This window comes from Sturnus vulgaris, chromosome 4, assembly GCF_052056855.1.
Source record: "Sturnus vulgaris isolate bStuVul1 chromosome 4, bStuVul1.hap1, whole genome shotgun sequence".
NCBI classification, from domain to species: Eukaryota; Metazoa; Chordata; class Aves; order Passeriformes; family Sturnidae; genus Sturnus; species Sturnus vulgaris.
In genome coordinates this window covers 538,136-550,241 of record NC_142246.1, presented here as the reverse complement: position 1 = coordinate 550,241, position 12,106 = coordinate 538,136, and the positions used below count along the sequence as shown (strand labels likewise).

Here is a 12,106-nt window from a genome sequence, read left to right as displayed (position 1 = left end):
GCGCCGGGGGCTCAGCGCGGGCTCAGCATGGCGAGCGAGGGAGGAGGGAGGGATGCAGGGATGGAGGAAGGCGGAGGGCGAGCGCCGGCAGCCGCCTCCTCCCCTGCAGCCGGAGCCGGGGCTGCTCTCTGCCGGTTCTCCCGCACAGCTCCCTCTGCCTGCTCCCCACCAACACGGCGTGTGCCGCGGCAGCCCCCCGGGCCCGAGCCCGCACCACCCTGGCCCCACCGCTGAAGCCCCTGGCAGCTCCTGGCCGGGATCACCCGGAGCATCCTCCCCAGGGATGCGGTGTCGGGTTTGTGGCCCCAGCCGGGGCACCTGCGCTGCTCCTGCCCCATCCCGGGCTGGGCACACAGCCCTGGGCACGGCCTCGCTCCCAGGACAGTCCCTGATCATCCTCTCTTCATCCCTGGCTTGATCCTAATCGATTGAGTATTCTGCATTGGTCCTGATCCAGTGCCTGAGCATCCTGCCTTGGTTCCCGCCTTAGTCCTGAGCTGGTACCTGATCATCCTGGCCTAATCCCTGCCTTGGTCCTCATCCAGTCCCCGAGTACCCTGGCTTGATTCCCAGCTTGGTCCTGCTCTGGTCCCTGAATACCCTGGTTTGGTCTCAGGAGGTCTCCAAGCCCCCTGACCTGGTCCCAGTCCAATCTCTGATTGCTCTGGGTTAATTACCCACTGATTACCCTGGATTGGTTCCCAGCTTGGTCCTGCTCTGGTCCATGGCTGCCCTGGTTAATCCCTGTCCTGGTCCTGATTGAACCCCTGAGCATCCTGTCTCAGGCCTGGCTTGTTCCCCAGACGGTTCCTGAGTGCTCTGGTTTAACCCTGGCTGTGGGGTGACTGGGGGTGGCTGTAGGGTGACTGTAGGGAGCTGTGAGGTGACTGGGGATGGCTGTGGGGTGGCTGGGGGTGACTGTAGGGTGGCTGTGGGATGACTGGGGATGGCTGTGGGGTGGTTGGGGGTGGCTATAGGGTGGCTGTGGATAGCTGGGTGTGGCTGGGGGGGGCTGTGGGATGGCTATGGGGTGGCTGTGGGGTGGCTGTGGGTAGCTGGGTGTGGCTGGGAGTGGCTATGGGGTGGCTGCGGGATGGTTGGGGGTGGCTATAGGGTGGCTGTGGGTAGCTGGGTGTGGTTGGGAGTGGCTATGGGGTGGCTGTGAGGTGGCTGTGGGATGACGGGGGATGGCTGTGGGGTGGTTGGGAGTGGCTATGGGGTGGCTGTGGGATGACTGGGGATGGCTGTGGGGTGGCTGTGGGGTGGTTGGGAGTGGCTGTGGGGTGGCTGTGGGTAGCTGGTGTGGCTGGGAGTGGCTATGGGGTGGCTGTGGGGTGGTTGGGGGTGGCTGTAGGGTGGCTGGGATGGCTGGGAGTGGCTATGGGGTGGCTGGGAGTGGCAATAGGGTGGCTGTGGGGTGTGTCCCATCCCTCCCACCTCCCTGGCAGTGCTGGCCGGAGCAGCAGAGGGCCAAGGCTGGAGCGGTGCCTCTGCAGAGCTTCCAGCTCAGCATCAATTATTGACGATTTCCTGACGGGTATTAATCAAGGCCTCCTGCATCATTCATGGCCAGCGGTGCAGGGAGAGCTCGGCTCTGACATCCCCCAGAGAGGGGGGATCTGACATCGCCAACCCAGCCCCATCCCAGAGGAACCCCGAGCTCCTCACTGACCACAGAAGCTCGGGTGTCTCCCCAGAAAAGGCTTTCCTGGGTGTCCAGGGTCATCTGCACCCCTTGGAGTGGTCTTGGCTCAGGATTAGGCTCCCACACACTGGGAGGGTTCACCCGAGGGTCACGAGCACCCTTGGGTGCTATCGGGGTGTGAGATTTTAGGGACACATCTTTGGGAAAATCTGGGATTTCCTCCTCAGCCAGGTTTCCTTCTGGGATTGCTGGGACACTGGGACTCAACTGGGATTACTGGAACACTGGGAATCAGATGGGATTACTGGGACACTGGGACTCAACTGGGATTACTGGGACACTGGGACTCAACTGGGATTCCTGGGACACTGGGAATCAAATGGGATTACTGGAACACTGGGAATCAGATGGGATTACTGGGACACTGGGACTCAACTGGGATTACTGGGACACTGGGACTCAACTGGGATTCCTGGGACACTGGGAATCAAATGGGATTACTGAGATGCTGGAATTCTGCTGGGACACTGGGATTCTCCTGGGATTACTGGTGTTTATCCCTGGAATGCTCCAGTCCTCCTGTTGACAAAGGGCTTAGGGGCATGATCCATGTAATATGGTTGTGGGGCAGATCCCCCCTCTGCAGGGCTGCTGGGGGGGACAAAATCCCTGAGAAAAGGAAAGAGCAGATTGCAGCTGTGCCCTTCCCTGCCCAGTTCCCTCCCTCTGCAAGCAAAGCACCCTAAATCACCTGAGCATCCATGACAATGGCCCTGGCCCTGCTCCATTCCCACTGGCACCTTCTCCTGATTCACGGAGACCAAAGCTCGGCGTGCCCCATCCGAGCATCTCCCACTGGAAGGACGAGATTTGGGGAATTTCGTGATTTTAAGTGACTTTTAACCACCAGAAGAGGGAGGTTCTTCCATGGGAGGGACATTCCTGGCTGCAGCAGCGCCTCCTGTGCCACCCCGGGAGACGGGAACCAGCATCTAAAATTCCAGAAGGGAGGGAATAAAGAGCCTCCCTCTGTGAGGGGCTCCTCATCCTGCCTGCATCTCTCCAGCCCTGGGGCTGAGCCAGGCTGGAAATGGGGAATGGGAACCTGATCCCATTTCCTGAGGGTGAAGCCGAGGGACACCCACATCCCCGTGGGAGCCAGGATCCTGGAATGGGGGCTCTGGGCTGGGCTTTGGGATCCCCACAGGAGAGGGGCAGATTCCTCCAGAAATGATGGAATTCCTCCCATCAGAACAATCCCAGAGCCACGTCCTCCAGCACAGGGAGCTGGGATTGCTGCTCTGCCCCAGGATGAAATCCTCCTCCAGGGATGAGCCCCCACTGGGCTCTGAGGATGCTCAGGAGGTGTCACCAACCACCCCGCTGCATTGACAGAGCCTTTTCTCCCTGCTAATTATGGAAACACCTTTTTACCCCAAAATGCAGCAGCAGAAAGTCAAAAACCCGACGGAAACACAGGATGGAAAGGCAGAGAGCAACCTCAGAGAGGGCTTGGATCTTTAATTAGAAAAATAGACACAAATTTGAAATATTCCTGATAGAGGCCTTTTCTTTTTACAAACATAATAATAATAATAATAACAATAATATTGAAATCACCTTTCCAAGGGCCTGTTAGCACCGGTTGCCAGAGCCCGGTGGAATCTCTCTCCCTGGGGAGAAAGGACCGGAGCAGCCGCAGCCCCGACCGTGCCGCCGGAAAATCTGCAGCCAGGAACATCCCGCGAGGCGCCGGGAAATCACGAACGCTGAGTGTCCCAAAAACCCACCTCGGTGGTGATTCGTGTCTGTACACGGCTTTTCCTTCCCCCTCCTTGGAACAGGAGCTGTAGGATGGGCTCAGTGCCTGCGGTTCGAGGGTGGCTCTGGAGGCCGGGGCTGCCACATCCCATCCCCGCAGAGAGAGCGCTCCGGCCCCGGGCATCGCCTCGCCTCCCTCCGGGGCCCGGCACGGCTCCTCCACCGCCTCCTCCTCTCCTCTCCTCTCCTCCAGGAGGGAATTCCCACCCCGGCTCTCCCTTGAGATGCTCGGGGGACCTCGGGAAACGCCGCCTGCCATGGCTCAGGCCGCAGCTTCAGAGTGTCCCGAAGGAGAGCCCCACGGAGAAGAACCCCAAACCCTTGAGCTTCTCCTCGGTCCGCGCTTTCTGCTTGAGGTGCACTTTGCTGTGGCGCTTCTTCTCGTCGCTGCGGGCGAAGCGGCGGCCGCAGGTGTCGCACGAGAAGGGTTTCTCGCCCGTGTGGGTGCGGATGTGCGTGGTGAGGTGGTCACTGCGGCTGAAGTTGCGCAGGCAGATGCGGCACTGGAAGGGTTTGTGGCCCGTGTGGATGCGCAGGTGCCGGTTGAGCTCGTCGGAGCGGGCGAAGCTGCGGATGCAATTCTCCACCGGGCAGGCGAACGCCTTCTCGTGGGGCTTGGGGCAGAAACACTTGGAGGAACATTTGCTCCTCCGCGTCTTCTTCTTGGGCTCGGCCAGAGCGGGAGGGGTGGCGGGCAGCAGCGACGGCAGCGACGAGGACGTGGAGTGGCCCAGAAAGTCCGTGGGGGGGACAGAAGGAGAAGGGTGAGGATGGAGGAGCTCGGCGGAGCTCAGCAGGCCCGGCAGCACCTCGGGCTGGGCCAAGGAGGCGTCGAAGTCCGGCATTAAGGGCGCGGGGATGTTGTGGATCTTGGCGTCGCCGAAGTCCCCGCGGGCTGGGAAGTTTTCTGGCTCGCAGCCGAAGCCCAGATGGGTTCCAAAGCAGGCGGGGTCCTCTGCCAGGCTGCCCAGCTCCGACTGGCAGCTGACGGACAGGACGCTCTCCATCTTGGAGCCCAGCGGGTGGAACAGCCCCTGGCCGCTCTCGGTGGCCGGGAAGCCTTCGGGAGAGTGGAAGCCAGCGGGCAGGTAGGCCTGGTGCTGCTGGGAGAGCGGCTCCCACTGGGCACACGAGGCCTTGAACTTGTCCAGGGGCGGCGAGCCGGAGGACAGCTTGATGTCCTGTTTGCTGTCCAGGAGCTTGGGCTGGAAGAAGCACTGGGAGGTGTTTGCCAGGGAGGGCTGTGCCTGCAGGGGCTGAGCGCCCTCGGCCGCGGGGAAGGCGCCGTAGCCCGGCTCGGGGAACGGGGCTGGGCTGGAACCGCTCAGCTCGGGCTGGCACGGCGAGTACAGGTCCAGTTGGCTCTGAGCCACCTCGGGACACGGGTAAAGAGCGTCCAGGTGCCTCTGGTGGCCTTCGGAGGAGGAGGCGAAGGGGGAGATGCCCAAGATCCCCGACATCAGGTTGAAGAGAGATTCCTGATCCTGCGGGTGCTCCGGTACCGCCTTGATGAAGAAGCTGCCGGTGTAGCTGAGGGAAGGGGAGGGCTGGCTGCCCAGCACGGAGTAATCCACGGCCCCGCCGCTGCCGGGGACACCCAGCAGCTCACCTGGGAACCAGAACAGAGTGGTGAGAGGGCTGCAGGGATGCGGGGCTGGGGGCGGGATGCAGGGGAGCAGCGGGAGCCTGGTGCGTCACTGCGAGGTCTCCGTCCCTGGAAGCGCACGGGGAGCCCTGGGATTCATCCCCTGCCCCAGCAGGACCCAGCAGGACCCTCAGCACCCCCGCCCTGAGCTAGCGGGGGCTGTTGAACCCCCAGTCCCGGGGCTGAGGGCGGAGGAGGGGAAGGTTCCCGATTCTTGGATGCAGCGATCATTCCCAGCGGGGTCCCTCATCCCTGCCCGGCTCCCCCCCACCCCGTCCTTACCTCCAAGGAAATCGGCCTCTGCCAGAAGTTGCTGCTCAGGCTGCCCCAAGCCCTGCAGGTCTCCGGTTTTCATCTCGCAGCTCTCCTCGTACTTGGAGTAAAGCGGGTCCGGGCAGGAGAAATCCATAACGTTGAGCATCTTCCCTGGAGACGCGGCCGGTGCAGGGGGGGCGGGCTGGGACGAGCCGGGGATGCTCAGGGAGAGCCGGGGATGCTCAGGGGGGAGGCTGGAGATGCTCCAGGCGAGCCCGGGATGGGCTGGGAGCGCTCGGGGTGCCCGCACCGATGCTCGGGATGCTCAGGGATGAGGCGGGGGGTGCCCGCACCGATGCTCGGGATGCTCGGGGCGGGTGCCAGGGACGGTTCAGGGGGTGCCCCTGGGTGCTTGGGGCAGTGCGGGGGGTGCAGGGGCGGGGGGGGGGCAGGCAGGGCCCGGCGGCGGCGCAGCCCGAGCGGACACCCGGAGCTCCCTCCCCGCCGCCCCCTTTATAGCGGGAGCGGGGCTGCTCCGACCTTCCGCCGCAGCCATTTCTGGAGTCCCCAGCGAGGCTGCCGTGACGTAAATGCCCATATATGGACTCAGGATGTAGGCTAGGGAGCCCCAATAAGGAAATCTCTCCCGTGACGCCATGCCCCTTCCCTCCCCCTTCCCTCCTCCCCTCCCCCTTTTCTCTCCTTCTGTTTTTCATTTTTCCCCCCCCCCTTCCTTCTCTCTTTTTAACTAATAATCGCGATATTTTTAACAAATCTCTGCCGCTCTGCGTGCGTGTGTGCCCAGCATCCTTCCCGCAGCCCCACACGGCTGTGGAGCCCCAGGTGTGCAGGAAGGAGCCTTTGCCTTCCCGCAGGGCAGGGTTTTGGGAGGCTGCGGGGCATCCCCGCGGCTCCGGCCCTTGCTCCGCAGCCTTGGCTCCTGTCCCACCGTGGGCTGCTCCTCGCCCGGCTTTGCATCTCCCCAGGCTCTCCTTCGCCCTGTGCTATTTTTTTTTCCCCCTCGTGAATGCCTTTTGTTGCTCTTGTTCCTTCTAGAAGCGCCAAAGGTGCGGAGTTTGCTCTCTCTGCTCCCTTCCCTCCCCTCCTCTCCCATTTTGCGATACTTTCCGCTGGCGTTCCGCGGTTGTTGGATGCGGAGCGGGAGGTGGATGCCGGCTCCTCCCGCGACAGAGCGAGCGGCCAGGAGGAGAAGGCAAAGGCTGTGAGCAGCTCCCTCCCTCCGGCATTCATTCAGCCATCCCAGCTCATGGCTCCCACCCAGGCTGGCTCGGAGTTGGGCTGGAGAAGGCAGATCCGTGCTGCAAACCCCCCCATCCCCAGGGGGAAGCTCTCAGCAGGGATCGGGAGGGATCCCCGAGCATCCCCCGGCCCCCAGGCACTGCCCGGGTGAAGCCTCTGCGGGAGCCGGGCCGGGCTGTGCTGCTGGCCCTGCTGGGTTTGGAGATTTCCAGATTTCCAGCGTGGATTTGGAGGCGATCCTGGCACGCAGGGATGCTTTGGGGAGCGGATTTGTCAGCGGCCTCTGGCACGGATTGGGTGGGGAGGGGAAGGTTTGCTCTGTAAAGGATGCTCATACAAGTGTTTGGGGGATAACCCCGCTGTGCTCAGCAGCTCAGGTGACCTCGGTGTGCTGGAGGGGGGATGCAAAGGAGCTGGAAAAGAGGAGGGAGCCTCTCCCTGGCCTCCCTAAATGCCTGCTTTCCCTGTCTCCCAGTGCTCACAGCCCCTGCTGGAAGGCCAGATGGGCTGGGGCTGTGCCCCAGATGTGCTGGGCTGTGCTCCAGATGTGCTGGGGCTGTGGCCCCGTGCCCAGGCCCTGCCAGGTGAGGCCCCAGCCGTGAAGGGCCCTGCTCCCGAGCTATTCCTGGCTCCAGGATGAGTCACGGCATCACCTTGGGCAGATCCCTGGGATTTGTGTCTCGCAGCACCTCCCCTCACCGGGGGCAGCTGCTGCCTCTGCAAAGGCACCCAGAGCCCTGGCACAGAGGCAAGGAGGTGACAACCCCCCCTGGACACTCAGGGAGAGGCAGGGAATGAGCCCTGAGGGTCAGGCTGGAAATAAAAGAGGGGATGGAGGGATGCAGGCAATGATCAGAGTGTGGAAATGTTCGGTGCTATCCCATTATTCCCTGTTTGTCTCCTCACACGAGAGGAGGGGAGCCCAGGGCAATGGCCAGACCGTGGGTTTCAGCAAATCAAAGGTAAAACTTCACCCTGCAGTGCTCAGTGACCCTGGAATTTGGAGCTTCAGGACATCATGGGGACCAGGGTGGTGACCAGGTTTGAAATATTCCCCTGTGGCCACTGAGCAGAAGCCCAGCGTGCTGTGAGGGTGTGCTGGGTGCTGGTGGGATCCAAGCAAGGGACGGGCCTGGGGGTCCTGGGTCTCTTCTCCACCTCTCCTTGGCTGGACCCAGCAGACCCTGGTCACTCTGAATGTACCTGGCTGTGCCCAGGGAGCTGTCAGGGATGTCAGGCTGTGGCATGTGTAGGATCTCCAGTCTCCCAGCCCGATCTGGGTGTTTGCCATGCACACCCTGGCACAGCTCTGCCAGCACAGGCAGCTCCCCTTCCCTCCCAGACATGGAAAACACCGACCCTCCTTTGAGACAACCCCATGGGGGGATCCCTGCCACAGCCACGGGGCAGGGGCAGCTCTCACAAACCTCCCTTCATCCTCAGAGCTCATCCAAAACCAGTGGCAATGGTTCAGCTCCCCTGGAAGAAAATCAACCATCACTGTGTGGTTTATAAACCTTCAGCTGCCTGTGCAGGAGTGCCTGCAGAGGTGTCCTAATGTCCCCTCCTCCCCTGCATGGATGCTTTCATCCTTTAAGCCTGATCTAAATAGAGATTTCTATTTTAAAGCTTTTTCTGACATGTTTTTATATGATAAAACCCGCAGCAGTTTGAAGTGACCCTCCAGGACAGGAGGAGTGTGGCTGTGGAGGTGACACCAAACATGAGGTAATGGGAAAACGTGACCAGGGCTGGAGCCAAGGCCTGGGTCAGGTGCTGGCACCGCATTTCCCGTGCCAGAAGGGGCTCCTGGCTGCCGAGGAGGCGGGATTGCCTTCCTGGGGGGAATTGTGTCGTCACAAGGAGCAGGGAGGAAATCCGTGCCGTGTCCAGCTCACTCAGCCCCGGGGAGCAGCTCGGGCTCTGTCCCTGTCCCTGTCCCTGGGCTCTGTCCCTGTCCCTGGGCTCTGCCCCTGTCCCTGGGCTCTGTCCCTATCCCTGGGCTCTGTCCCGGTCCCTGGGCTCTGTCCCTGTCCCTGTCCCTGGGCTCTGTCCCTGTCCCTGGGCTCTGTCCCGGTCCCTGGGATGCTGCAGGAGATTGGCACAAGGAGTTTGGAGCTGCAGGCTCTGGAAGGTGCTCGGGCAGCTCCCCGGTGGCCCTGGGGCATCTCCCAGCCAGGCACAGGGGTTTGGGCTCCCTCCCAAACTGGGAGCATCCTCGGGGCAGCAGCAGGACCCCAAAGCAGGGGCTGGCTGTGCCGCGGGGCTGCTGGAGCTGGGGGAGTCTCTCCGGGGAGCTCAGGCGAGTCCAGCCCCCCCGAGCACTCCCCCAGTCCCGGCCATCTGCACCCGGCTGGCCCTGGCTGCCTGCCCTGGGCTCCTGCCTGGCCAGCTCCTCTCTGCTCCTGCTGCCCCATCCCACTGATCCCCCCCGTTCCTTTCCTTTCCTTTCCTTTCCTTTCCTTTCCTTTCCTTTCCTTTCCTTTCCTTTCCTTTCCTTTCCTTTCCTTTCCTTCCCTTTCCTTTCCTTTCCTTTCCTTTCTTTCCTTTCCTTTCCTTTCCTTTCCTTTCCTTTCCTTTCCTTTCTTTCCTTTCCTTTCCTTTCCTTTCCTTTCCTTTCCTTTCCTTTCCTTTCCTTTCCTTTCCTTTCCTTTCCTTTCCCTTTCCTTTCCCTTTCCTTTCCCTTTCCTTTCCCTTTCCTTTCCCTTTCCTTTCCCTTTCCTTTCCCTTTCCTTTCCCTTTCCTTTCCCTTTCCTTTCCCTTTCCTTTCCCTTTCCTTTCCTTTCCCTTTCCCTTTCCCTTTCCTTTCCCTTTCTTCCCTTTCCTTTCCCTTTCCTTTCCCTTTCCTTTCCCTTTCCTTTCCCTTTCCTTTCCCTTTCCTTTCCCTTTCCTTTCCCTTTCCTTTCCCTTTCCTTTCCCTTTCCTTTCCCTTTCCTTTCCTTTCCTTTCCCTTTCCTTTCCCTTTCCTTTCCCTTTCCTTTCCCTTTCCTTTCCCTTTCCTTTCCCTTTCCTTCCTTTCCTTTCCCTTTCCTTTCCTTTCCTTTCCCTTTCCTTTCCCTTTCCTTTCCCTTTCCTTTTTCCATTCCCAATTCCCCAGTCCGTGCTCCCAGCTGGGTTTACAGCACAAAAATCCAGCCCCAGTTTTTGTCTTTGTCTGGTTTCTCCCCCGGTTTTCACCTTTGGAGGCTTGGCTCGGCTCTGCTCTGTAGCCTGGCAGGTTTTGGCAGGGTTGGATGATCCCGGGACTCCCAGCCGTGTTTAAGGGAGAAGCTGCCATGGGAAGAAGGGGAATCATCCTCTTCCTCCTGCCTTGCCTTGCCACGAGTCAGAGAGGAATGGGGAAGGTTTGGGAATAGCTTTTCCCACTGAAACACAAACCCCAGGCAGGAGCAAGGGCAGAGATGGGCAGCGCTGATGGGAAATTGGAATTCATTTTTCCGAAGGGATGGGCTGAGGGTTGGCTCATGGCAATGCTGCTCTGGCAGCAAAGCCAGGGAGCCCACAGGCAACTGGGGAAAAGTGTCAATTCCAGATGTGTTCCCCAAATTCTGAATATCCACGGCTCAGGCACCTCTGCGGCACCCAGTGCCCACATTCTGGGCTGCTCAGGGGATTTTTCCAGTGATTCCTCTCGGAACTCTCTCCATTTCGTGTTCTGGGAGATGATGTAAGTTCCAGGTGAAGAAATCCCTGTGCCCTTGGAACATTCCAGTGTTTCCACCCTCGCAGGTTCACTCTGAGCCATGGGTGTGTGCTGGATCCAAGGCTGCTCCGTGCCCTCCTCGTGGGCAGCACAGCCCCCTGTGCTGGTGGGCAGAGCTTGGGAAATTCCCTGCTGGGAACAGCAAGGAGAGCCAAGGAAGGCTCTACTCGCTCTGAGCTGCTGCTCCTCAATATTCCAGAAGGTGCTTCTGGAATTCCAAAGTGGTTTTTGACCCTGGAAGCCGAGGGAAAATAACAACCCCCAGCGCTTCCAGCCCTCACGGTGTCCCCTGGATGTCCCCCGGAATCTGTGCCCTCGCTCAGGTTTTGCTCTGCAGAGGGAGGTGAGCAGCCGATGGAATTGGGAATTTTAAAGGAATCCCCCATGGAAGTGCTGCTGATCCCCAGCGTGGCACGAGGGGCAGGGGAGGGCACCCAGAGGGGCCCTGCAGCACCCAAAGATCAGCAGCTGCTGTTTGGGTGCTGCACCCACCGCTGGAATTCCCTTCCCACCTCCCAGAGGCATCTCCTTTGTACCACCCCCACCAGAGGCACACCAAAGCCAAGCCCAGAGCCCAGATTGCTCAGTCACCAGCCCCGAGCTCCTGTGCCAGCTCTCCGGGGTGGAGGAGGGAGCAGCAGCCCCAGCTCCTGCATTCCCAGGGCTGCACGGCACAAGGGGCTCAGCAGTGATCCCTGCTGGGATGGGACACTGGATCAGAGAATGCCAGGATGGTTTGGGCTGGGCAGGGAACATTAAATCCCATCCAGGGCCATGGGCAGGGACACCTCCCACTGTCCCAGGTGATCCCAACCCCAGTGTCCAACCTGGCCTTGGGCACTGCCAGGGATCCAGGGGCAGCCACAGCTGCTCTGGGCACCCTGTGCCAGCCCTGCCCACCCTGCCAGGGAACAATTCCTGCACCAAAATCCCACCCAGCCCTGCCCTCTGGCAGTGTGGATCTCATCTCCTTGCCCTCCCTCTCCCACTCCATCCATCTCCCCTTCCAGGAAAACTTCCAGAAGAACGCAGAGCTCTGCATTTCCATGGAAACTGGCCCAGCCCAGCAGAGCCGTCTCCCTGGGTACCAATTCCTGGTGCCTGCTGAGGATGCTCCAGGCACAGGAGACAACCTGGGGAGCTGGAGCAGGGGCTCCCAGCCCCTCCTGCTGCCCAGCAGCCCTGGGGAGGGGAAGGGACGCCCCAGGGATCTTCTCCAGGGAGGATTTTCCTCGGAGCCTCAGCAGATCCAAGCAGCACGTGAGGCTCTGTGAAGTGCCTGCCAAAAGGGGCTCTTTATTTTTTAATTACTGGGCACGAGGCTGGAATTTCAGAGCCCGGGCCAGGTGCAGGTCAGGGTTGATGGTTATCTCCTCCTGGTTTTAGGTTGCTGCACATCTCCACATCCTCCGGGTGCTCTGCTGGCCACCACAGCTCTCCCTGCCCTTCACAGCCACGGATTCCTTCTCCTGCATCCCTGCTTTTTTTTTTTTACCTCAATCCGCTGATTTTGGGGTAAAATCTCTGAAATGTGGCTGCTACCTGCAGTTCTGGAATGGCACCGAGCACAGGAATGGCAGAGCAGCTTGGCAAAGCACCGCTCCTAAAAATAGGCAAGAGTCAGAAATAATCTCTGCTGCCCCCCAAATAACCAAATCCCACCCCAGATTAAAGGCAGGGCGCTATTCTGGCAGCTCTGGCAGCAGCCAGAGGGAGCAGGAGTGGGGTTTCTATTCTCTCCTTCCCCCCACCCCCCAATCCCAGTATTTTTAGTGTG

At 60.4% G+C, this 12,106-nt stretch overlaps 1 protein-coding gene across 1 annotated transcript; it reads right to left on the bottom strand.

The window, feature by feature from the left end:
• Nucleotides 1-3,146: 3,146 nt before the first annotated feature.
• On the bottom strand, nt 3,147-5,787 carry EGR4 (early growth response 4). Its single transcript, XM_014891428.2, has 2 exons — nt 5,394-5,787; nt 3,147-5,075 (listed from the first exon to the last, which is right to left on the bottom strand). Exons 1-2 carry the CDS (start codon nt 5,530-5,532, stop codon nt 3,742-3,744), a joined length of 1,473 nt encoding a protein of 490 aa, XP_014746914.2. The 5' UTR covers nt 5,533-5,787; the 3' UTR covers nt 3,147-3,741.
• Between the last annotated feature and the right edge of the window lie 6,319 nt (nt 5,788-12,106).

What these genes read in the sequence shown, in the direction of transcription:
- EGR4 (XM_014891428.2), bottom strand. Translation starts at nt 5,532, where the DNA reads ATGCTCAACGTTATGGATTTCTCCTGCCCGGACCCGCTTTACTCCAAG. An exon ending in AGAGGCCGATTTCCTTGGAG is followed by an intron (nt 5,076 to 5,393) that starts GTAAGGACGGGG and finishes TCTGGTTCCCAG; the next exon opens with GTGAGCTGCTGGGTGTCCCC.